The sequence below is a fragment of the Mauremys mutica genome, chromosome 3, assembly GCF_020497125.1.
Source record: "Mauremys mutica isolate MM-2020 ecotype Southern chromosome 3, ASM2049712v1, whole genome shotgun sequence".
Taxonomy (NCBI): Eukaryota; Metazoa; Chordata; order Testudines; family Geoemydidae; genus Mauremys; species Mauremys mutica.
Window position 1 is genome coordinate 111304570 of NC_059074.1, and position 27567 is coordinate 111332136.

General features: G+C 41.9%; 1 protein-coding gene across 10 annotated transcripts in view; it reads left to right on the forward strand.

The window, feature by feature from the left end:
- Nucleotides 1–27567, forward strand: part of STXBP5 (syntaxin binding protein 5) — a 212370-nt gene that overhangs the window by 172976 nt on the left and 11827 nt on the right. For all 10 annotated transcript variants that reach the window (XM_045009874.1, XM_045009875.1, XM_045009870.1 and 7 more), the window contains 5 exons: nt 8556–8606; nt 10974–11213; nt 13742–14114; nt 18905–19070; nt 21165–21276. In XM_045009874.1, coding sequence (XP_044865809.1) covers nt 8556–8606; nt 10974–11213; nt 13742–14114; nt 18905–19070; nt 21165–21276 — 942 coding nt within the window. The remainder of the gene's footprint in view (nt 1–8555; nt 8607–10973; nt 11214–13741; nt 14115–18904; nt 19071–21164; nt 21277–27567) is intronic.

The window sequence follows — 27567 nt, forward strand, 5'->3', positions numbered from 1 at the left end:
CCCCATCCCCTACCACCATCCCCCAGTGAAGCTATGGTGAGGGGCAGCAGGCTGCACAGGGGAGGCAGAAAGCCACATGTGAAGGCAATGCCCTCTCCCCCAGCACCCACCAACCCACCCGCCACAGGCGGGATGGGAGAGGGAGGCTTCCTAGACCTGAGCAGCTGGGGCTTGGGTGAATTTTATGACACCCTGCTCCCCCGCCCTATAGCCACCACCCTGCAGACCCCACTTCTGCCCCATGCTGGGCAAGGGGCAGGCCCATCCCCCATCCACAGTGAAGTTATGGTGAGGGGCAGCAACATGAAAGGCCACCTGTGATGGCAACCCCCCCCCCACCCAGTACCCATCATAGGGGAGGTGAGTGAGCTTTCTGGACCTGAGAGGGGCCCTACGAGCATGTGCAGTGACTGTGGTGCAGAGTGAGTGTGCTATGGGGGGCAGGGGGGGAGAGGAGGGGTCCTTCCCCTGGAGCTTGCTGCTGCCAGTGGTGGTGATGGGGAGTCCTCTCTGGCCCTAGCCCTGGGGCAGCCTGTCTGCACCCCAAGTTCCTCATCCTCAGCCCTGTCCCACCCCAAAGCCTGCACCCCCAGCACCGAGCACGCTCCTGCACTGTGAACCCCTCATCCCCAGCCCCACCCCAGACCCCTCACCTGAGGGTAAAAACGTGCAACTTAAATTTGGTGGTCAGTTTGGAGTATCATTTTGTTTAGCACGATACTTGACTATTTTACACCCCTTTAAAGTATATAACTAGTCGTATACAGGTGTTACAAAGTGGGAATGTTCTTAATGTTTTCTCTGAATACTGTGTGGGTGCCTCAGTTTCCTCTCTGCATTTCTCAAGGATCTAGATGGTGGGTGTCATAAGTAGTTAGTTAAGGGTTAAGGTCTACCTGTAAAGGGTTAACACAGACCTGGTGAAACACCTGACCAAAGGACCAATCAGGGAAGAGAATTTGAAAATCCCAGAGAGCGGGAACTTGGGTCTCTGTGTTCTTTGTTCTGAGTTCTTAGCCGTCTGGACCTACACCAGTCCAGATGTTTAATCAAGTCTGCTCATCTTTCTGAACTAATTTCTTCTATTCAAGCTAGTGAGTATTAGAAGAGCTGGGTAATTGCATATAAGAATCCTGTGTCTGCAATTCTGTGTGTTTGCATTGATTATTCGTAATTTTGCCTGTATTGTTTGTACTGAGGAAAAGGGAGAAATTTCTCCAGGGATTAAGATTAGACCCTATGAATGTCTATCTTGGATTCATAGAGATTGTGTATTTTTTCTCTTCTTTCTTTTATTCTTTTAATAAACTCTTAAGTTCAGGACTTGGTTAAGTTCCTTACCTGTGGATTCAGGGGAAGGAAGCTAGGCGCCACTCTGTGGAGACAAGGGTTGTCTCCAAGCAGAGAGAGAGCAGGAGAGGGAGGGGGGAAGTGGGCTGCTTCCCTGTGTGTAGAGATTCAAGGGGTTTGAATCTGGGTTCCCCGGGGGAAGCTTGGGGGACAGGCAGTGCGTCAGACACGTTAACCTGACTGGTGGCAGCGAGAAGGAATCCTACCCTAAGGGTTAGGGTGGGGGGAGAATACCTGCGGGTCCCCATCTTTGAACCCACAAGCTCAAAGTGGGGGTGAGATCCCATGACAGTGGGATAAGGGGATGTGATTGTTGTAGAGCCGTAGAGGGACAGTGTGAGCTGTCTGCACAGAGAATGGCTGAAACCCTGTCTCCTGGTAACTGATGGCCTGGGCCACTCTCCTGCAAGGTGCCAACTGAAGGTGTTGGAGAACAGAGAGATCGGGTGGCTTCCTAATGCCTGGAAAAGAGACAAAGGCCAGAGGAGGGAGTGTCAGTGCCTGTGCGGACTTCTGGGAAGTGCATGGTGTGGAAGGGGATGCTGTGATGCTTTGGAACAACTCCATACAAAGCCAGTCAGGACTCTGGGGGAGCCTCCTCTCTCGGAGCATACTGTCTCCAGGGAAAGAAGCTTACACCTTCCTGGGTCTGACCTCGGAGCATTCAGCATGCCCTTCCACATCATGCACTTTCCACAGCGAGTCTGCCCAGGCGGGTCAGGGGCAACCAGAGGTCCCTGCACCCCAACTCTGCAGTCAGATGTGACTCTCAGCCAGACAGTAAAACAGAAGGTTTATTAGATGATGGGAACACAGTTTAAACAGAGCTTGTTGGTACAGAAAACAGAACCCCTCGGTCGGGTCCATCTTGGGGAGTGGGGAGCCCAGAACCAAGTTCTGGGTCTCTCCCCATTTCCCCAGCCGGCTCCAAACTGACACTCCCTCCTCTGGCCTCTGTCTCTCTTCCGGACAAGGAGGCCACCTGATCTCTTTGTCCCCAACACCTTCAGTTGGCATCTTGCAGGGGAAACTGAGGCACCCACACAGTATTCAGAGAAAATATTAAGAACATTCCCACTTCATCACAACAGGTGCAACAAAATATAATACTGTATATTGAAGTAGGCAAGTGCTGCTTCTGACTTTCCACTTTTAATTGACCCTTGTAATCTTGTGGCACTGACGCGTTGTAGCTTCATTTTATATCGGCTTACAGGGCAGGAGCGGGGGGGCACCACCATTTTGGGCCCCACCAAAAATTATACAAACCTGCCGCCTATGGAGATGTCACTCATGAAAGGATCATTGAAAATCTAGGTCCCACCTAACTAAATACTATTCCGGTGACAGGACCATAAGGAACTGTCTCCCTAAAGGAAACTTATATATGTCTAAATCTTAAAACTAGGGCTGTCAAGTGATTAAAAAACTTAATTGTGATTAATCGTGCTGTTAATAATAGAATACTATTTATTTACATATTTGTGGATGTTTTTTATATTTTCAAATGTATTGATTTCAGTTGTATCACAGATTACCAAGTGTACATTGCACACTTTATATTTACTTTTGATTACAAATATTTGCACTGTAAAAAAACAGAAGAAATAGTATTTTTCAATTCACCTAATACAAGTACTGTAGTGGAATCTCTTTATCATGAAAGTTGAACTTAGAAATGTAGAATTATGTACAAAAAATAACTGCATTGAAAAATAAAACAATGTAAAACTTTTAAGCTTACGAGTCCACTCAGTCCTACTTCAGCCAATTGCTCAGACAAACAAGTTTGGTTCAATTTCAGGAGATAATGTTGCCCGCTTCTTGTTTACAATGTCACCTGAAAGTGAGAACAGGTGTTCACATAGCACTGTTTTAGCTGGTGTTGCAAGATATTTACATGACAGATGCACTAAAGATTCATACTTCAATCACCATTCCAGAGGACATGCATCCATGTTGATGATGGGTTCTGCTTGATAACGATCCAAAGCAGAGCAGACCAATACATGTTCATTTTCCTCATCTGAGTCAGATGTTACCAGCAGAAGTTTGATTTTCTTTTTGGTGGTTCGGGTTTGGTATTTTCCACATCGGAGTGTTGCCGTTTCAAGATTTCTGAAAGCATGCTCTCCACCTCCTCTCTCTCAGATTTTGGATGGAACTTCAGATTCTTAAATCTTGGGTTGAGTCCTGTAGCTATTATAGAAATCTCACATTGGTACCTTATTTGTGTTTTGTCAAATCTGCTGTGAAATTGTTCTGAAAATGAGCATGTGCTGGGTCATCATCCGAGACTGCTGTAACATGAACTATATGGCAGCATGTGGGTAAAACAGAACGGGAGACATACTATTCTCCTCTAAGGAGTTCAGTCACAGATTTATTTAACATTATTTTTTAACAAGCATCATCAGCATGGAAGCATGTCCTCTGGAATGGTGGCCAAAGCATGAAGGAGCATACGAATGTTTAGCATATCTGGCACGTAAATACCTTGAAACGCTGGCTACAAAAGTGCCATGTGAATGCGTGTTATCGCTTTCAGGTGACATTGTAAATAAGAAGCAGGCAGCATTATCTCCTGTAAATGTAAACAAACTTGTTGGTCTTAGCAATTGGCTGAACAAGAAGTAGGACTGAGTGGACTTGTAGGCTCTCTAAAGTTTTACATTGTTGTTTTTTTAGTGCAGTTATGTAACACAGAGCAACATTTGTAAGTTACACTTCCACGATAAAGAGATTGCACTTCAGTACTTGTATGAGGTGAATTGAAAAATACTATTTGTTTTATCATTTTTACAGTGCAAATATTTGTAATAAATCATAATATAAAGTGAGCACTGTAACTTTGTATTCTGTGTTGTAATAGAAATCAATATATTTGAAAATTCAGAAAAACATCAAAAATATTTAATTTCAATTGGTATTCTATTGTTTAACTGTGGGATTAATCACAATTAATTTTTTTGAGTTAATCGCATGAGTTAACTGCAATTAATCAACAGCTCTACTTAAAACAAATCTTTCTCCTTTTAATCACTTTATTGAAGATATGTGCTTATATAAAGCTTCTTTATTCCTACAGATTCATATCTATAGCAACAAATTGATGTCAGAGTCAGAATTCTTGGTTTGTTACAGGATCAAGAAAAATCTAGTGTGTTTTAGGCAAGATTTTTTCAACAACCAAGTGCAGTGTTAGCACAAAGAATATAAAATAAACTGGAGTCACAAAGTCACCATTCCAAATTTACCAGATGTGTTCTAGTTATCTAGTCTTTTGATTATTTTAGTAATGCTCCCAGGACTCTTCAGGAATGAACATGACTCAGACACCAAAGCACATACAATATCCCTTTCTGTAGGCTCATTATTATAGCCAAACTTTCATTTTAATTGTATGAAAAGCTAAGTATGGAGCAACGGTCTCGAGTTGCAGTGGGGGAGGTCTAGGTTGGATATTAGGAAACACTATTTCACTAGGAGGGTGGTGAAGCACTGGAATGGGTTACCTAGGGTGGTGGTGGAGTCTCCATCCTTAGAGACTTTTAAGGCCTGGCTTGACAAAGCCTTGGCTGGAATGATTTAGTTGGGGGTGGTCCCACTTTGAGCAGGGGGTTGGACTAAATAACCTCCTGAGGTATCTTCCAACCCTGATCTTCTTTGATTCTATGGAATATTTATTATGCTCTTATATTTATATAGCTCCATTTATCCAGGTGGAGCCCAAATACTTAACATGGTTTACTAGCTACTTCTACAAACTATACTATAGGAAATACTTTGACCACTGCTCAAAACAACCACATATGCAGTGAGGCATGGTAAATATTTGCTACTACACAACAGTGCACATACATCTCATGTGACCTTTAGAGCTTTTACTGCTGAATTAGTTAAATCTGCTATTCTGCATTTTTAAATAATGATCAAAATTTACCCAGCCACGGAAGGTTTTCTTAAGGTATACTGTGTTACAGCCAATAGAGCATTTTTTATAAAATACCCTAATGCAGACGATCTTAGAGGGGACTCCTCTGCACAACAAATCTCATACTATGCATATGATATAATATGTACAAAAAGGAGTTAAGATACATAGACCAAATGTTTTCTGTTTAGCTGAAGAAGACAAGTTAGAATGAGCTCTTTTGCAGCAAAGGGAAGTCGGGGGAAGAAGGGGAGGGAGTGTCTATCTCTGTGTTTATATGGCCTGTTTCATAGTAGTATCTGAGTATTTTAAACATCTCTTCAGATAGGGAAATATTATCCCTACTGAGTCAATGAGGGACAGAATACATAACACCACTCCTCTTGTGGCAGATGTTTTCCAGAATTTCTGGGTTTCTGTTATGGAAAGTCCACAAATCCCATGTGTGAAGATTTTCATGTCTTTGAAGAAGTTAAATTGAATTGCCTTTGACCAAAGAGAAGGAGTAATTTATGCAGCCTAAAGGCTGAGAAAAGCTGAAAAATACTTCTTTACTGTAGTTTTCTGGCTATAATTTGCTTTTGTTTTTAAAAATAAAATTCTGATTAATAGGGTATATAAGTATACCAGGAAAGAAGTCTCTGATTACAAACCTACAATTAATTAATATTTCAGAGAATAGATTCATGAGATTTGAGATAGATTTACTTTGCAACATGTGTGAAACAATTGCCTCAATGTACTTTTATTTCAGATCTCTTAGCCAATAAAAAGATAATTTGAGAATTTAAAAAATGGTGTAGGGAGAACAAAAGCAAGAAAAATATTCAAAATTTTGATAATGTGACTGATGGAAACAAAAACATCCAGATAATTGAATGATTTGGAGCTCAGAGTGGTGATAATTGGGACTTATACAAGAATATACTTAAATTGTTAAATCCTGAGACTTTTTGTATGGAAAGAAAATTCAGGGGGGTAAGACTGAGTGGTATTGTACCCTGCAAGAGTAGGGAGCTCACACATGCATCATCGGTGTGGGTGCAAAAAATGAACACTTATTTAATTTCAACAAAGATGACAAGTGAGAATGAGCTGTTTTTCAGCAAAGGGAAGTCAGGGAATTGAGGGGGAAGAATCTGTCTATCTGCGTAGTCTGCAGTAACTGGAGTATAAATTGTAATGTGCAATAGCATGATGTGCACTAACTGGTCCATGTGGACCCTACTGACATGCACTAAAAGTTCCCCAGTACACACATTAATGCACACTAAAACTTTTAGTCCCCACCAGCAGGGTACACACGTGCCAGTTAGTGCATGACATGCTAGTGTGTATTAGAATTTACATGCCAGCTAGTGCAGACAAGCCGTAAGTGAGTTACCAAAGGTAACACATGAAGCTGGGAATTAAATCCAGATCTCCTGAGTTCCCATCCTGTGCCTAAGACACAGCACCTTTCTGATGATAAGAAAGACAAAAGTGTGATAATTAATTGTTCTAGTAGCAGTTAGTTATTTAGTATTTTAGTTGTATACTTGCTTTATAAATAGACTGTATGTAATCACTGTTTTCTATAAATAAAATTTCACCATGTTGTTAATTTCACTTCATTATTACAAGGCTGATCATTATGAACAATATTAGAACAATTATAGTATAAAAATCAGGTTTTGTTATGTAGCTCTATGAATCCTTAAATGAGTTGTTTTAAAAATCTATCAGTTGTGTTGCTTGTGGTGATGAGAGAGAATTAATGGTTGTCTTATTTCTTTAGAAGAAACTTTTTTTGTGAAGAGAGATTTATTTACTGTGTATGGAACTGCAGGCTTAGTTGCTCTGTGTTGTGTTTAAGGTTTTACAGTCTTTACAGTTGTAGGCTTTTAAATTATGTTACATATGAAGACAATGTGTGTGAATGACTGTCAGAATTTGAGACAAGTTGAGGAATTGGACAGTTCAGCTGTCACAAATGGTTGCACCTTTTTATTACTTCGTTTTACATTCCTGGTATCTTAATTTTGCAATGTTTCAGTGACAATAAAAAGAGCAATTTTCTGTCTACGTATTGGTAGTGCACCACTCACTGTGACATCTAGCAATATCAACCTAATTGTTCCAGAAATAGATTTTTAATGAGGCTTGCTTTTTTAATATTAAAAAAAACTTTTTAAAAAAGCTACTGGTATCTTGTCTTCTGCAAGGTAACCCACGGCTGGATCCTAGATGTTAGCTATGCTTGAGTTAGAAACAGGACCAGCTCCAGGCACCAGCTGAGCAAGCTCCTGCTTGGGGCAGCAGATTCTATGGGGCGGCATTCCGCCCAAACCTAGGGCGTCGTGGACGCTTTTTTTTTTTCCCCGCTGCTCCGGCAGCCCTGTAGGGGGCAGAGGAGGGGAGCGCCCTGCAGCAAACTCCGCAGGGCAGCCCGCGTCCTTCCCTCCCCACCGATCAGAGCGGCGCGGAACCCTCCCAGCAGGCGGCCTGGCGGGAGTGGCCACGTGGTGAGCACTCCGCTGAAGCGCTGGCCGCCCCCCTTTTCTCTCTCCCCCTGCTCCCTCACCCTCCCCTCAACTAGACCAGGCGCGCACTCTGCAGCACAGGGAGTCCCCCTGCACCCTGGCTCTGGCCGCCCTGTAGGGTTTTTTGTTTTGTTTTTTTTCCCCTGCTTTGCCGGCTGCGCCGTTGTCCCCTCCCCCACCCCCCGCTTTGCCACTCAAGCCGTGCTGGTTTTTTTTTTTTGTCCCACCCTCCCCCCTTCCTTTGCTGCTCCGGTGGCCCTGCCTCACTTTTTTTTTTTTTTTTTTTTTTTGCTTGGGGCGGCAAAAAGGCCAGAGCTGGCTGGTTAGAAAAGCATCTTAACAACTGAAGTAATTTAAAGAACTTTCTAAAAGGGCATTTCTTTAGGACTACTTTTAGGTTTTCCTTGTGGTTTGAACAAAGCCAAAAATGCAAACAAAATCCATGGGTTTTGTCAAGTTTCAGGCAAGATCTTAAGGATGGCATAAGCTTAAAAATGTGAGTCTGAATTTCAGTTTTTTCCTCCCCAAAAATTAATGGTATTTTGGATGTGGGGATTTTGAGTCAGGCTCAACTCTAGTGGAAACACTACTTAACACAAGGTTTCAATCGTACAGAATTTGGATTAATTGCTTAGTACTGAAATTGGATGTAATAAATTGTGATGTATTAAACATTTGGAAAATGGCAATTTGTTAATAAAAAGGCCAGCACTATCATATTTCTTTTAAAGATATATTTTATTTTTCAGCAAAGATGTCCAGAAAGTTAAGTTTGCCAACTGAGCTAAAGCCTGATTTAGGTAAGTTCAAAAATAAAGGTTGACCCATATTGCAACTGTGTTTTATAGGAAGAGTAAATTTCCATAAAGTAAGGATCCTAAATTTGTGTTTAAATAGACATGTAAATCTCAGTCATTGTCATCCTAATGTCAGCACACAGATTTGTGCGTAGTTGTTAAATTTTTATTTGAATTTTTTGAGGCTGCTGTAATTCTTATGTCAGTTACCTTGTGATGTCAGGAATATTACAAGAGGAATATTACCAGAAAAAATGTTTTGTCTGTTTGGAACCCCGTAACATGGGGAAAAATGGAAAAGGAAGTTTTACAGACCTCACAGGAGATTTTAATTAAGATCCCATTCTGCAAACAGTTACACTTGTAGTTGACTACAGCCAGGCTACTAACATGTTTAAAGCTAATGTATAGAGCTAAGTTGATGTATAACCATTATAAGAAAATGTTATTTTAGGATTTTGTGTCTTGAGACATAGTACAGTAATTTCACAGTAAACATTCTAGTTGTACAGCTTGCATATTAAAGTTTAGAAACACAAATGATCATTCCATTGCATAATTAAATCATCTTAAAATAAGCATATTTTTTCAGCACATTGTTACATCTTACTTGAATGTTAAATCCACAAATATAGGTTTAATTTTATATCTGTCACAACAATCCTATTTTGCTCAGAAAAAGAAACTGGAAAATTCTTATATAATGCACACAAGAAAGGTACATGCAAATCAAAAGTCAAAGGGACAGAATTCAAGAAATTATTTGCAACCCCCCATTTCAGTGAGTTACTGGTAATGGGTCAATTCAATTTTATCTTCAATATGCAGCTCACTTGGAGACAGTATAATGAAGGCACTTCTATTAAAAAAAAAATTCTGATGGCTTTTAAGCTAATTTTCCTGATTTTCAAAGATTCTTTTAATGACAGAAAAAAATAATCTGTAGCTAATCATGTCTACAAATTATTAATTTGGGTGTTACAGGTATTTAAATGGGAAAACCCTTGGATTTGTTTTCTTCCCTGGTAAATACTAAAATCTGAAGAAGCATCTTTTTGAAGAGGGTGCTATGATCAGTAGCTGAAGTTAGTAGAACAAATGATTCATAGTGCATTACACATTATTTTCACTAGCTATCTGACTACCATATTTTCTTACTATAATGCAGAAAGTAGTAACTTTTCAAAAAAAAGCCCAGTTACCAAGGAGATTTTCTCTCAGTGGGGAAAACAATGTAGCCCATTAATGAAATGGCACATTATGCTGTGCAGTAATGCCTTTATGAATAGTATAAGCAAATTCTGTTGGTTAAACCTCAATCCTGCTTGTGCATAGAGTTGCCAATTGTATCTATGCACCAGTGAGGGCTTGAAACCAGCATAATCTAGGCCTAAACAAAGCCATAGTGTAAATTACACCATATTTTTAGTGATAAACTTGGTTTGCCTTTTAGTAAAAGCATTAGGAGATGCAAGCTGAAAGAGAATGACTTGTCAGGAATTTAAAAATCACATTGATGCTTGAGTACAAAAGAGAATCTCCAAAAATGTTGACCCCTCTGGTATTTGCAATGTGTGCAGCTGATAACATGCAGACACAGATGGGTTGGTAACATTTCTATTATAATATCCTATTTTTAAGGAGTTGCACAGTAAATTTGAATGAAATTATAACAAAATTATTTTGTGCTTATGATTTGAATTCCCCTTCATGGAGCTACTTTGTGCTCAACCTTCTTTTAGTCCAGGGATGACTGCCGGAAAAGCTTATCAATGTCACTTTCTATAGCACTCCAGAAGAAACTCTTCAGCTACCCAATTTCTTTGTTTTTTGAACATTAGCACCAAAGATCCTTAGGTTTTTTAAGTGACCTATGTCAGAAGTTCAGGCTTATGTGAATAGCCAATGAGCCTTCCTTCCATCAATCTCCTAAAGTCGGAGAACATGACAAGCTATTTATCGCCATAGTATGTGGGTCCCTTTACAAGCTTAAACTGAGACGTTTGTCTCTTAGTAAGATAATAAAAGGCTTATACTGTTTGATAAATGACTGCTGTCTTTTGTCCCACGCAAAAGATGAACACACACAATGACCATCTTGAACAATTATATAGTGGTGTACTCTGCAGTTGAAGAGATTGTTGCAATTAGAATACAGCATGGAAAATGGGGTCAGTGGGCAGGAGAGGAAATGTAATTAGGGAAATATTTAGCAAAAGGAAGTAATCTATGAAGTGAAAGTTACTACATGCTTGATTTTTTTTAAAGAACTATCTTTACAAAATATGCTAAAAAATCCTAACTATAGTTTATTTTGAAACTTTATGCTGTATTTTGCAATGCTTTTTAATTAATGTAAACTTGTTTCAGATGTCAGAGACAACTCCTTCAGTCGATCCCGTAGTTCCAGTGTAACTAGCATTGATAAGGAATCCCGAGAAGCAATTTCTGCTCTTCATTTCTGTGAGACTTTCACACGGAAAGCAGATACGTCACTTTCTCCATGTTTATGGGTCGGGACTACTCTGGGTACAGTGCTAGTCATTGTACTGAACCTACCCCCAGGAGGAGAACAAAGACTAATTCAGCCAGTAATTGTTTCTCCCAGTGGTATGTACAAGACAGGAGATTTACTGCATAAGAGAGCTGGTATTCTGCATTATTATTTTTGAGGGGTTTTGAATGTGGTTTTGTTTTTTCTCAATTATGTAATACAGACGCCCCCCGACTTCCACGATCGTTCTGTTCTGGAAAGCCTTGTGTACCTCAGATTTGCATAAGTTGGAACCATATACCCGTACATTATACAAAAATTTCTGCAACTCAAAAATCCTATTTCTGGCTTATGGAACTTTTTCTATAAGTGCGAATTTGCGTAAATCGGATCTTGCGTAACCCGGGGAGCGTCTGTAATTCCATAAATAATTATACAGTGCTCACTGTTTAGGTCAGGACAGTGTAGTGTTTTGATATTCTAGAAAGTTGCTATGTCACTTGTGCATTAGAGAGAACCTGTTTAGCAATTTTGCAAATCAGTTAAGTCTGAACTGCAAGTTTACAACGTGGTATAGGAATATCAGGTAAATGGACTACTGTTTGTGTAGAAAGAATGACATGTGAGTAGCCTTACTGCAACGCACCCAGTGTTAACAGTATAACTAGAGGGAGATAGCAAGAGAAGAATATTGTTAGATGCCACAATCTTTTTATTCACCAAGATCTCATGAAGTTCATATTAGATTTTCCCACTACAAAAAAAGAATAAAAGTTGATTATGACTACGTAGATTGGACAGGCTGGTACTATGTGCTAAGGACAACATTCTTCTTTCAGACCCATGTGGCAGATTTCAGCTCTAATATTCTGCCTTTCCCCAATGCACAGAAACTATCATGGCCTGCTCCCCCACCTGGGCGCACACCTTGTTCAACACCAGTGTCTTAGGGTCACTGGAATAGCCCTTTTGTCTGTCTCAGCGTCCTCTCAGAACACTTGCCTCTGAATATCTGGGCTGACTGCTTTTCTTACCTCTATTTCAAGGGCCCTCTAGATCGCTTCAAAAAAATCCTGATTGATTATGCCTTTGATTTACAGGTTGGAAAAAACAAAAATTTTATATTTAATCTGAGTAAACATAACATAACAATAGCTTTCAGTAACCATTATACTACTTACTCCCAGAAGGAATACCTAATTTTATAAGAGCCTGGCAGTGCTCCCCTTCCTGATCAGTCTTGCTCCCTGGCCGCCTCTGTAATCTTGCTCTCTCCCACATCACAAGCCAACTCACCACGCTTCAAATTCAGAACCCCAAAGTTATGAAGGAGCAGTCGGGTTGCAACTTCTGTCCAGGAGTCTGAACTTCTGTCTCTCTGGACACCCCCTGGCATATGTTCTTTTGGTCTTTGTCCGACAACATACCCCATCATATAGGTACACAGGCAACACTTATCCTATAACACCATATGCTATCATACAATTTCAGGTTTACATAGTCCTTTCTCTATAGAATTCCAGTTGATTTAATGGTAGCTACACACAGATGTGCCTGAGGACTTCTGCCAACAAGAATGTTAGGGGTAAATATGGTTTATCATGTGCAATGCTGAACGTGGCTGACCTGTGTTGACTGCTACATTGCATTCATCTGCTGGTCAGCTAACATGATTGTTGGCAACCATATTCAGCAAAGTAAAATTTTGTAATATAGACCAGGCTGTAGATTGAATACATCAGTCACTAGATCTGCAGTGTGGATCAAAGAGGAGAATTTTGACCTAAGAAAGCTTTCCTCTGTAGATGGCAAATCAAAATGTATCTAGCTATATGTAAATAAAAATGACCTTAGACAAAAGAAGCAGCACAGCACAAGGATGTCTCAGTTTTACCACATGCAGGAGACAGCAATTCAGTTAATAACAATGGTGAGTGAAAATCCTCTTCCCTGCTAAACAGACCTGATTTTGTAATCCCCTTATCACTAGTACAAAGCCAACGAGGGAAGATGCAAGAGAGCCTGCTCGCTTATGCCTAAACATGTCTAATTCAAAAAAGGAAACACAGGTTGACACTTCTGACAGTTAATAGTATTCATCATAGATGGTATTAAACACACCGTACAATTTATTGATGCTGTGTTTAGGAAAGCATTAATGCCTGTGAGGAAAAGAGTGAAAGCTGTTTGTTTTTAACATCTAAGTTTAAAAGACATGGGTTCCAGCTTGGTCCTCCTTTAAAAGCCTCAGCTGTTTCTTAGCATTTCCTTGTCAGTCTCTCTGATTCAGGAAAACATCCCTGTTTAGGAAGGTTGAGGTGCTTAATTTCAAGTATATGCTTAATTTCCATTGTAGTCAATGGGACATATCCACACACTTAAACTTAAGTCCATGCTTAAATGCTTTCCTGAATAGGGATGGTCTTAAGCACAAGTTTAAATGTTTTTGTTTTTGTTTTTTAAATTAAATTAACATTTTGGCCAATTTGAGTTTTACTGTTGAAGAGACAGAAGACAAATCTGAAGGTTTTGTTTGGAAGGATCTCTTTTATGTTTAAAAAAATTTTCAAAGACAATTAGTATGTAGTTTGGAAGACAATTCAGGAGAATTATTTTAGATATCATGTCAAATTCTATATCCTAGGAACCATTTTGAGGCTAAAAGGGGCAATCCTGAGAATGGCTTTTCTGGACACCACAGGATCTATAGTTCCACCAGCATATGAACCGTGGAGAGAACACAATGTTTCTGAAGACAAAGATGAAAAGGACAAATTGAAAAAACGGCGGCCTGTCTCAGTGTCCCCCTCCTCCTCTTCTCAGGAAATCAGTGAAAACCAATATGCAGTGATCTGTTCTGAAAAGCAAGCAAAAGTTATCTCACTGCCATCACAGAACTGTATTCATAAACAAAACATAACAGAGACTTCTTTTGTTCTTCGTGGAGATATAGTGGCATTGAGTAATAGTAGCTGCCTTGCATGTTTCTGTGCCAATGGACATATTATGACTTTTAGGTAAGATCTATTTAATCATGATTTAAACATTAAAAAAAGATAAATTATAGTTCCCTGACACCTCCTACGCTGTCCCCCCCCAATGCACCCTGTTTCCTCAATCCACAGAAAAAAGCAAAAAATATATATTCAACGATGACGATAAACCTGTAGGAATAGTAACGTCTTGGGAGTGGGGGTAGTTTGGCAGCTGGATAACATTGAACTTGAAATTTATTCCTATATGAATTAGGTTCAAGCTATAGTTTAGATTAATCGCTAGCATAACATAGCTAAACTCCTCTATAAAATATAAACTTGCATTATTTAAGTGTTCACGTCTGAAATTCATAGTTTACTTTACTGATTTTATGATTTGTTACAAAACTTGTGTAAAAACATTACATATTTGAAAGCCAAAACCTGCTCTTCCTTATTCCTATCCCTTGTTTTGGTGTATTTTACTCCTCCTCCCCCCCCCCCTCAGTTTGTTCATTTATGTATTGATTTTTTTATTTTATTTTATTTTTTTGCTTTAATATTCTCAGGAATTACTTTCTTCCCAACAGTGCTTGTCATAGAGGCATAGAATCATAGACTTTCAGATCAGAAGGGACCATTATGATAGTCTAGTCTGACCTGCTGCACAACATGAAACATGGACTATTTATCTGTCTAAAGTTATTGCACAGAAAAGAAGAAAAAAATGCCAAAAGAAGATTATTAAGGTTGCAAAGTCAACTCAAGTTAGGAAATGCCAGAATTAAGGTTGCTCTTGTTGCTTTAATTTACTCCCCTGTGTGTGTATGCGTTATGTCACTCCCAATCCCTTTCTTTTTTTCCTCAAGGACTCCCAGCCCCAGTTCTCATACCCCCACTTCCAGTCTTCTTGCCTAGATAGCCCCAGTCTCTTCTCCCAATCCCAGTTTCCTTACTCCCACTATCCTACAGTTCTACTCTTCCCCTAGGCTCCTTGTCCCAATCTACTGACCACATTTACCCTCTCCCGGATCTGGCCCTTGCCCTCCTCAGCATTCAAATCAGGAAACTTCATCCATCTGCCTGGGCCCTGCAGGAGGAGCATTGAGCGCACAAGAGAGACAGGCTCCCTGCTTTCAATTCTGGTGCCCTGACCCAGGGTATGACCCAGCCATCAGCAGCTCAAGATACAGTTGTGGGGAAAGTCCTGCTCAGTGCAAAGGTCTAGCAAGTCTCTGCTAAGCATGTGACACAAATTTTTAAAGTTGGCTGATTTGGGGTAGATTTTTAATAATTATTAATAATGTTTATTACAGGAGTACATAAAGGCCAACGAAGAGTGGGGCCTATTGTTCTAAACTCTGTGCTAGGCACTAGAGTATCTCAAAGGGTACATCTACAGTGGATCTGGAGGTGTAATTTCCATCTCAGCTATACATACCCATGCTAGTTCCATGGCTCCACTACTCCACTACTGTTTTTAGCACTAGCTCCATCAGAACTTGCATGGGTATGTCTGCCCGCGCTGGAAATTACACGTCCAGCTCCAGTATAGACATACTCAGAGATGGCTGCCAGACTATTTTAACATGGGAAAAGAATACATTTTCCCTTAGCCCATTCTCAGAAACTGTTGAACCATTTTGGCTGAACTAAAAACAAAACAAAAAAAAAACCACACATGGCCTGAGGCAGACACTTGGCATAGAAAATTTCAGCTGAAATGGTTAAAATTTGGCAAAGTGGTTCCTCAGCCAAGGGTACGTGTTCTTCCAGGGGGTATTCAATTAATCTAGATCAGTGTGGGTGGTAAGCACGGCAATTGCCTGGGGGCCCCATAACACAGAGGGCCTCGCGAAGCTAAGTTACGTGCTTCAGCCCCACCACCTGGTGCTTGGGCTTCAGACAAGGCTCACAAATGAAAAACCAGCTCAAGTATGACACTGAAATTTAAGCATGATATTTATATTCCAATGAATTCATTTTAAAAAGTGCTGTGGCAATTTTTGTATTTTTATGCCTGATTTTTGTAAGCAGGTAGTTTTTAAGTGAGGTGAAACTTGAGGTACGCAAGACCAATCAGTCTCCTGAAAGGGGTACAGTAGTCTGGAAAAGTTAAGAACCACTAATACAAGCAACTGAAAATAGTGTTTTATAATGGAAAGTGTCAGGCAACCAGCCCTGCCCATAATATAACATACAGCCAAACAGTTCTCATGAGTCCTTCTAGGACTCTATAGTGTGAGGCAGATGCTTCTTCAAGGACTTCTTAATACAAGATTAAGGTAAATATACTCTGTCAAAAATCCTTAACTCCTAGCCTACAGAACCATAAGAACAAAATATCACTAGTCTACATGCTTTCAAAACAAGAGTACTAGTCATTTTGCAAGAAGAGAATTACTAAGGAGAAGTTTATTCTATTCATTTTATCATCCAGTCTTCTCCCAGTCACAAGATATAACTATTTCTAAATTAACAAATTCATCCAAAATGATGGCTAATTAAAATGTCAAAGAAAGTGATCATAAATATGTCATTTAACTTGAAATATTTAAAATAGATTGGCAGGATCTGGGACTGCTTGTCTGGCGGTAAAAATATGCAAGAGCCAGCAAGTCGCATCTTGGATGATGCTACAAATGTTTGGCCTTGTGACGCAGCTGCAGTGGACCTTGAAGCATACAACACATGGCCTTTCACATCCCATTAGTATGACACAGTATGCTATTCCGGCCTCAGTGGCCTGGTAGCAGACCAGGTACAATCTTCTTTAGGGAGTAGATTTCCAAATGCAGCCTATTCACACTGTAGTGCAGAAACTGCTTGAACAATCTTCTTCACTTGTCTGAGTCTAATCTAAAGTCTAGCTCCATCTAAATTCGTTGGGTAGCTGCTTTGACTTACCGCTCCTTGGTCAAAGGTAGATCAGTGCTTCCACAGCCTCTCATCATCAGGTTCATGCAGGGGCCCAGGGCTTGACACATTTTACCACCCTTTCCAATTAAAATGCCTCCTGTGTGATGAAACGTTAATATTGTCCTGACAAATTACGTTGTTCCTTTTAAAACAGTTTCCTTGTGGCAGAGACTTGAGCTTGCAGAGTGCATGAACTTCAGACTCTAGTAACTGATCCTCCTAGACCAAGCTTTACGAGGATAAGTTGGTGCTGCAGAATCATCTTCAAAGTAGTGATGGAGCTCCACCTTATTGAGCATATTGGCAGGACAATATTTTTCTCATATTCACATGCCCTGGCAAAGCCCTTCTCTAGGTCCATAATGTTAAAAGTTCCTTCCATTCTAATGGAGCAGGCTAAATACCTCACACAAAGTCCACCCAATGTATTGCTTTGTTTGATATCTATCACTAAGATATCTGTGATTAACCTAGCTTGAAGCTGGAAAAACATATTGGCTTAATTAACCTTAGAGCAACTTCCTCTCTGTCTTTACTTATTTCTGTTTCAGATGCATGCAGGCCAGCCACTTCAACCCTGCACCACATATTTACAAAGCAATACTGCTTTAATTCAGCCCCTACAGAGGAATCCTGTTCTGGTCTCTCTCCTGCAGAACCTATTTCTGAAGCAGGGCAGCCCAAACTCTCCACCTCCTTGATATGTTTCTTAAGAAATGTCCCTTTAGTTGGCTATGCTTTTGAAATTTTGTTTTCAACAGGCTATCAGGCTTGACAAGCTTGATGTTTTGAAGAGATATTTTATATGAAGAAAAAACCTTCTTGTATATGTTGTTGCTATTACCCTTTTTCTTCTTTACTGCTAGTTATAGTTTCATTTTTGCCTTTACATTTTTTTTATCTCCAGGAGTTAGAATCCTACCAGCTGGTATCTTTAGAGTATAAGGAAACTACTTGGCATGTAATTCTTCAACTCTGAAGATAACCTCTTGCATGACTTTTGCTCTCTCACCCAAGTTTCTAAGGGAACTTTAAGATGGTGGCCTATCTTTGTTTGTGTTGAGTAATTAATCTTTTTGGTCATTTTATTATGATTGGCTAACTTATTTCAGGGGGTGGGGTTGCAGGAAAGCAATGCTTCCCAATAACATAACAAGGTGACTGAAAAGTTCCAAGGATGATGTTTACAGCCCAGAGATTGTATGTGATCACCAGTACGGGGCATGGTTTATGGTCTAGCCCATTATTGCTGCCTTTGGAGAGTTCAGCCTGACTTGTTCTAGTGAGGCCAAGAAGTGAGAATCCTGCAAGGTTATATATTTAATAAATAAATAAAAAGTACAAGGTAGGTAAGCTTTGTTTCCTCTTGAAATGCAACCAGATTAGGGAAAAGGGGAGACTAGTTCACACCAAGATGATAGAAATCTTTTTCTTTTTGAGAGTACTTTCCATGCCCATTTCCCTATGAATTAGAATAGATGCTCTAAAAAAAAATTACACAATGAAATAGTCTCTTCTACTGAAACTCGTATTCTTCCAAAAGCGACCTATCTTGAATTTATAGTGTAGGTTTAAAAGTGTGTGTGTCTGTATTAATATGGAAGGGCAGTAAAATGTTGTGCTAGAAGTTAATTGTTCAATGCTACTTTAAATTTTAGGCAATAAACTTTTGTCCTACCGGGGGGGGCGGGGGGGGGTTAGGTCTAAAATCAAGGAGCTACTTGGTTCACTACATGTTGTTTGTTATCACCGAGTTTTCATGCCCCCACTGAATTATACTTACCAGTCTACTGCAGTACTGTTAGTAACGTGATTAAAAAGAAGTGTAATATAGTTTGTAAATATAAATTGAGAAACTGAACAATAATAATAATAAGGTAAAACTGAAATGATCTTTTAATTCTCTTCTCAAGTTTGCCAAGTTTAAGGCCATTGTTGGATGTATATTACCTGCCACTTACCAACATGCGGATAGCCAGAACATTCTGCTTCACGAACAACGGACAGGCGTTGTATCTTGTCTCACCTACAGAAATCCAGAGAATCACGTACAGTCAAGAAACTTGTGAAAACCTACAGGTAACTGTTAATGCTGTTGTTTCTTCATAAGTAGGTATCCTCTACAAGTCCCAGATCTTAATTCTTGATAATCACAAGGGAGATTAAAACCCCTTCTAAAGAAGTTATGGTGCACTGGAGGGCTTTGCAGTGCATAACACATCATGATCTCTCGTGCTTCAGTTCCCTTTCTCCCAACTGGTGCTGTGAAACATCCCTTGTACATCCATGGGGGCAGTCTTTTCCTTTTTTTTGTCAGTCATGTTCCATGTGAAACTTCCTTGATTATTCTTGCAGTTAAGGACGTCAAAATTCCTCCAGTCAAAATAGTAGTAATCAAAGATACATGCTGCCAGAGGTAGGGAGCACAAACTCAAGGCATTTTGATTGACGCATTATGTTGCAGAAATTTCAGAGACGAAGCATGAGATTCTGATCTCTTTTTTGGTCCCATATGACAAATAAAAAGCCCAGAGCAGCATAAAGGGACTCCACAAGCACCAGTTCTGGATACGGAAGTATTCCCGCAGTGTTGGAACTGTGGAAGATGTACATGCAACAAGCAACATGTTGTAGGATTAGGGCATTATCCTTTTTTGGAAAAGTACTGTGGGATCTTCAACAGCAGTGCATAGTTGGAAACATGTAAGCATACAAGCCTGATTCTTAGTCCACTTAGTCATCTGTCCTGGGTTTATAACTCTCATAAGAATAATTTAGATAAAAATTGAACTGAACGTTAAATACCAGGATGTGTTGTATACTGTGTACGCTTCAGTGTGTGTGTTGGCTGCCTTGTGAATATCATGTAAGCATCTTGGGTGAGATTTTCAAAAGCAGTCAGCATTGTCCTGACTCTGCTCCTATTGAAGTTAATGCTAATTTCAATGGGAGAATAGTTAAGGAGCACCAAGTGTTTCTGAAAATTCCACCGTTATGTCTACTTTCCACAAAAGGGATGGGACCCAAGAGTGGGGATCTAGGGAGGACCCAGCATCTCAGAACTTCAATCAAAGGTATAGGTGTTTTCATATACCTTTATGCCACTAAGTGCAAATTTTAATATCACTGTAGAAACAGAAATTCTGGGATAGAAACCACAAGAAATCTATCCTCTGACATCCATCAGGAATGTGTGCATTGTACATCTTCTTATACTATTACATACGTATCTATTTAGAGTTAAGTTCATGAAAACTGTTGCTCCCATGCTGTTGGATCAGTTCTTTTCCATGCTCATGAGCCTCTGGGTGAAACAGAGCCAAATGAGAGAAATGTCCCTGAAAGGATAACATTTTGCAGGAGTTTTCAAGTAACACAATAGGGGTAAAATCTTGGCCTTATTGAAGTCAATGACAAAACTCCCATTCACTTTAATGAGGCCAGGATTTCATCCTAGAATTCCGAAAATTGAATCCATGAATATCCATTCGCTGTCCATCCTAATGTTTATCTCATTTTAAAAATTCCAGAACTAAGACAGCTTTTCAGCCACAGCTGTAAGTGAGGGGGAAAAAAAGAAGCTGAGTGTTCGTTTTAATTGGACCTGATTTACATGTTCTTGAATTTGTATGTTTTGCATATTAGAAGTCAGAAAAAAATCATAAAGGCAGCTCGTTATATAATGAAGACATGGTGCCACAATGAAATATTAGATAGCCACAGACTTGTGTATCAGAAGCTATGGAAATTCTGCCAATATTTAAAAATTAGGCAGAATAACATGAACTACACATAAGTTTGGACATAAACAGAACGTGGTAAATGTAGTTTCAGCAGGAAAAGAGTTAGTGTTGCCCAATTTTCAGTTGGGGGAAGACATGGCTATTCTCAAATATTACTTTTCAAGTACTCCTGTATTACAAGCTCAAACTATTAGTTAGCAGATGACTTTGAAGAGTTTCCTGATCTGTTTTTGACTTCTGTTCATGCATACTGCCAAACATAGAAGATAATTGTTTTGAATATCTGCTGAAAAGTTCTGTCCTAATGTGAATATGTTGCATTATGAAATTGCAAACCCTAACGGTAGATGGTTAAAGTGAAAATGGACTACAGTAATCTTGTGTTTTTTTATAAGAGCTTTATAGCAATAATTTTTTTTTCATTACAAAGGAAATGTTGGGTGAGCTCTTCACTCCAGTAGAAACACCAGAAGCCCCAAATAGGGGTTTCTTTAAAGGCCTGTTTGGAGGTGGTGCACAGTCACTCGACAGAGAAGAACTCTGTAAGTTCATTTTTTTTATTCTGAAAAGTAGTTCCACATGAGGAAAGTGGTGAACCATGCAGAATGTATTTAAATATTCTGTACAAATTGTACATTAAAAGAAGATTAATGTTGCAAAGAGAAGCACTTGGAAACTAGGAAATAAGATTTTCTGTGCAAACATAACTCTTTTATTTATACACAATATAATGAAATCCTTAAGTCCAAGATCACATATTGCTTTCCACTGAATCTTCTGCCTCATTTATGCAGGGGTTGGATGGTGCAATAAATAAAACAGTTGATACATAATTGTGTTCATCATCGCCATGTGGCTTCATACCTGATTCACTGAGCACCATCCATCCACTGTACTGATGACTCAAATATGGGAGGGAAGTAGTAAATAATGAAGCGGACAGGTCAGTAATAGACAGATCTGGATCACATTTTAATATGGCTAAATGTAAAGTTATAAATCTAAAAACAAAGAATGTAGACCATACTTACAAAATAGGCAACTTTATCCTGGGAAGCAGTGACTCTGGTGGGGGGAAAAAAAACAACCACCTTGGGATACTAGTGGAGAATCAGCTGAACATGAGTTCCCAATGCATTGCTGACCACAAGGGCTAATGTGATCCTTAGATATATAAACAGGGGAACATTGAGTAAGAGTAGGAAATGATATAGTCACATCTCTGTTTTGGCACTAATGCAATCACTACTGGAATACTGTGCCTAGTTTTAATGTCTATAATTCAAGGATGCTGATTATTAGATTTCAGAATTTGGATATTCGAATTCAAAGAACCACAAGAATGATTAAAAGTTTAGAACTGATTACATTCTGTAAGTATCTTCATGGGGAACAGAAATTTGAAAATGCGCTGTTCTTCAAGTGCTGTCCCTGTGGGTGCTCCACTCTAGGTGATGGTGCGTCCCGGCGCTGTTGATCGGAGATTTTCGGTAGCAGTGCCTGGTTGGGACGCACGCACTCAGTTGGTATCTCCCGTCTCGTTGGAATCTTCCTGAGTGCGTGCGCCCCATACCCTCCTCAGTTCCTTCTCAACCGTCCTCGGCCGAAGACGGAACTCGGGGCAGTGCTGCCTTTTCTTCCCTGGTCTCTATAGGAAACAGTAACAAAGAACATAGAAATAATTATTAGTTACATCCCAGTTGTTTCCCTTCCTTTAGTGTAGTTACATAGTTACTTAGGGCTTGGCTACACTTACAAATTTGCAGCGCTGCAGCAGGATGTGAAAACACACCCTCTCCAGCGCTGCAAATTGCGGCGCTGCAAAGCGCCAGTGTGGTCAAAGCCCCAGCGCTGGGAGCGCGGGCCCCAGCGCTGGGAGCGCGGCTCCCAGCGCTGTCCGTTATTCCCCACAGGGAGGTGGAGTACGGACAGCGCTGGGAGAGCTCTCTCCCAGCGCTGGTGCTTTGACTACACTTAGCGCTTCAAAGCGCTGCCGCAGCAGCCACAGCCTTAGTTAAAAAAAAAATCCCTCAGGCTTGTCTCCCATTGAGACACTCTCCTTGGCCATCTCTAATTCATAATGCCAGGAGCTTCAGGATTCAAAAGGTGTATTTCCTGTCAGAAATCCATGCCACGGACAGATGGACACTCATACTGTGTGAAGTGCCTCGGGGACACCCATGTCCCTGTGAAGTGCCTCCATTGCGCGAGCCTCAAGTCAAGAGCTTGTTGCGACAGGGATCTGCGGCTCAAAATGCTGATGGAAAAATCCTTACAGCCGCTTTCGGAGACGGGAAAGGTTAAACCCGCTCTGACACGCTCCCCAGCCAGATCGTAACCGGTGGGCAGCATTGCTTCACCCTCCCTGGAGCGGAGGCAAGAAGCAGAACAGTCTCACAGGAGAGACTTTAACAAGGGTAGGGGGTCTCCCGCGAGATCCCTACCCTCTGTGCTGACAGCACCAAAGGCAGGTGCCTCAGCTTTTTCTAATGCCTCAGCCGCGGCTCCGACAGAGCGCAGAGGCAGGGACCCAACCTCCCATGTCAGCAAGGTCCTTGTGGCTCCGGTCCCCTCGGCACCGCAAAGGGCCGCGGTGCCGGCAGCGCGGGCCTCCTCGGCACCGCAAACGGCCATAGTGCCACCAGCACAATCCTCCCCTGCAGGGAGAAAAACATTGGCACCGAGCCTATCTTCCACCTGGGCACCAGTAGCAGACCCCCTGCAGGGCATCTCCAAGCATTCTGCAGCAATACTGTCACTTTCACTTTCTCCTGCTAATGAGCTAGAGCAGAGAGCAGGCTCAGCTCAGCCCAGGGAGCAGGAGCAACAGTTTCTCACTCAATGTGACCTTTCAGTGCCACCTGAGCCTCACTCTCCGCTCCTAGATACACAGGGCTCATTTTTTGAACCACCACTCTCTCCACCTGAACTGGTTTTCACTGACGGTGAACTTGATTTACAGCAGCAAGCAGAGTTCTCCCCTCCTGCTTCTCCTCCACAGGCACCTCTGCCACCTCATGTCACGGCTCAAGGCCATCAGCCTCAGTTTCCCTACTTCTCCCCCCCCATGGGTGACACCTGGGTTCTCCTACCCTATGCCTTGGCCTAAGTGGTACCCTTGGCAACATCCTCCTACCAATCATCCTCCTTCTGTGCCTCAATCTCCTTCTCCGTCCACTTCTAAGGTGCCTGAGCCCCCTCCTGAGTATGCAAGTTATGCACCATATCCTGACTCACCAACTCCTAACTCTCCATTAGCCCTGGATGGAGCCCTCTGCCTCCACGGGCCGTGGACGACTGTAAACAATTTCAAGAACTTTTCAGGAGGGTGGCACTCAGTCAAGATATCCCCTTTCAAGAGGTTCAGGAGACACAACACAGACTCCTCAGAATCCTTCAATCATCTGCACCCTCAAAAATCGCGCTCCCTATAAATGAAGCAGTCCTGGAGCCGGCTGACACTCTCTGGCAAACCCCAGCGTCTTTAGTACCAACTTACAAAAAGGCCGAATGTAAATACTATGTCCATGCTAAGGACGCAGACTTCCTATTTTCTCATCCACCACCGAACTCCCTTGTCATGGATGCAGTTGCACAGAGGATGAAACAGTCACAATATCGATCCACCCCGCAAGACAAGGACCTTAGACACCTTGACGTCTTGGGCCGCAAGATTTATACGTCCTCCACACTACAATTCAGAATTGCAAACTATTCTGCTCCCCTCGCCAGTTACGACTTTGATAATTACAATAAACTTTTGAATTTGCCTCCTACATTCCAGAGGATAGGAGAGCACACTTCAAATCAATCCTGATTGAGGGCCAACTGATTTCCAGAATGGCCCTCCAGGCATCTCTAGACACAGCAGCCCATACAACTGCAACTGCTGTGGTTATGCGCAGATCCTCATGGCTCTCTGCATCTGGCATCCCCAAAGAACTGCAGACCAAAGTAGAGGATCTCCCTTTTGATAAGGACAAACTTTCTGCTACCCTCCTACCCTTTCCCCTTCCCCGTCCCTCTTCAGGGACCCTTCTCACGACCACTTACTTCGCACAGAAGTGGCGCATCTTCTACAACTAGGTGCAGTGGAACCTGTGCCGACGCAAAATCAAGGGACAGGTTTCTACTCCCATTACTTTCTAACTCAGAAAGACCGGAGGATGGAGGCCTATACTAGAGCTACGCTGACTGAACAAATTCGTGGGGATACAAAGATTCAAGATGGTCTCACTGGGCACAATAATACCTGCACTGGATCAAGGGGACTGGTTCACAGCCCTCAGCCTACAGGATGCTTACTTTCATATATCAATTCATCCAGTTCACAGACGCTTCCTATGATTCACAATCGGTCACGACCATTTTCAATACAGAGTTCTTCCTTTCGGACCCACCACAGCACCGAGAGTTTTTTTCCAAGACTCTAGCCATGGTTGTGGCTCACCTCCACAAACACAGGGTCACGCTCTTCCCCTATCTGGACGATTGCCTCATCAACGGCAACTCCTATGGCGAGACACTTCAAGCTACTCGTTTTGCCATCTCCCTCTTTCACAGCCTAGGCCTCCAAATAAACATCCAAAAATCCACCCTGACACCTAAACAACAGATCGAGTTCATCGGAGCTCATCTCGACACAATCCAGAGCAGGGCCTCGCTCCCATATCACAGATTTCTCGGTATCACACAGCTCAAACGCACGCTCTCTATTCGTTCTAGGACTCTGTCTACAGCTCCTTAGTCACATGGAAGCCACCACCTTCGTGGTTCACCACGCCAGGCTACACATGAGATGTCTCCAGGGCTGGCTCAATTCCAATTTCAAACCCAACAGACACACCTTAGGGATGCTGCTAACTCCTCCTCCCAATGTTATAGCTTCCCAACATTGGTAAACAAGTCCAGAAAACCTCTGCACAGGGGTTTCCTTCCAGCAATGTTCCCCAACACTCATGCTCACCACAGACGCTTCCCTAATCAGTTGGGGAGTGCACCTAGGGCGGCACAGGGCACAAGGCCGGTGGTCTGCATCAAAGACGCACCTACACATAAATCTCTTAGAGCTCAGAGCAGTGAGGCGAGCATGCCTTCACTTTCTTCCCCTCATAAAGAACAAATCTCTTTGGGCCTTAAAAGACAACATAGCATGCATGTATTACATAAACAGACAAGGGGGAGCCCGATCACATTCCCTTTGCATGGAAGCCATTCAACTATGGAATTGGTGCATACAACATCGAATACAAATCATCGCTTCCTACCTACCAGGCTGCCACAACACTACTGCCGACGCACTTAGCAGGCACTTCTTGACACAACGTGAATGGGAACTGCACCCCGCAGTACTCCAACAGCTCTTCTCCCTCTGGGCACCCCGTCAATAGATCTCTTTGCCACGACCCAGAATCGAAAATGTTCCATTTTGCTCCAGAGCGGGACTCGGGACTGCATCCCTAGGAGATGCATTCCTCATCCCATGGAACAACTCCCTCCTGTACGCCTTCCACCAATCCCTCTGTTACACAGGGTTCTTCGGAAGATTGCGGACAACAAGGCCCGGGTCATCCTTATTGCCTCGGCTTGGCCAAGACAGATGTGGTATCCCTACCTACTCTGCATGTCCTCCCATCACCCACGGGCTCTCCCCAACAGGCCAGACCACGTTTCTCAGGACAACAGACGGGTTCTTCACCCCCAGCTCCAAAAGCTCCACCTCACACCCTGGGTCCTTCATGGTTCCAAACCCATGAACTAGCCTGTTCCGAGCAAGTCCAATATGTCCTCCTGCACAGTAGAAAAGACTCCACTCGTAAAACCTACCTGCAGAAGTGGAAGCGTTTCACCCTCTGGTGCTCACGTAATCACTTAGCACCCAATAACGTGACCCTTCCTAACATTCTAGACTACCTCCTGAAACTAAAACAGGACGGACTTTCGCTCAGCTCCATCAAAGTGGACCTGGCGGCACTTACCACCTTCCATGACCTATTAGACGGTTATTCATTCTTTACCCACACCACCATAAAACGCTTTCTAACGGGCCTGAAAAATCTATACCCTGAAATTTACCCAACAGCGGCTGCATGGAATCTTAACCTCGTTCTTCATGCTCTTATGAAACCTCCATTTGAGTCCTTGGCTATCTCCTCTCATCTCCATATGTTCGTGAAGGTGGCTTTCTTAGTTGCCATAACATCAGCAGGGAGAGTTGGTGAAATGAGCGCCTTAATGGCCCGCCCTCCCTACACAATCTTCTCCAAAGACACAGTCACTTTGAGACCACATCCTAAATTTCTTCCTAAGGTGGTATCGACCTTCCACCTCAACCAACCTATATACTTACCTACATTCTATCCCAAACCTCACAAGACTCCGCAAGAGGCAACCCTGCATACTCTCGACGTCAGGCGAGCAATCGCCTTTTATTTAGACAGGACTAAACCATTTTGTAAGTCCCCATGACTCTGTTTCCATTACCGAAAGATCAAAAGGTACGGCTATCTCTAAACACGTCTATCCAAGTGGATCTCTGACTGCATCAGATCCTGTTACCATGTGCAAAATATTCAATCGCCCGAAGGCATTAGAGCTCATTCCACTCGAGCCATGTCGACATCCGTTGCCTTCCTACACAACGTTCCCATTCCTGACGTCTGCAAAGCGGCTATGGGGTCATCTGAACACAAGTTTGCAAAACGCTATGCTCTCACACAAGACACTATGGCAGACATCATAGTAGACCATACAGTACTATCTACAGTACTCACTGCCGCATCTCCAAAGTCCCACCAATCATAGTGGGTACTGCTACACATTCACCTAGAGTG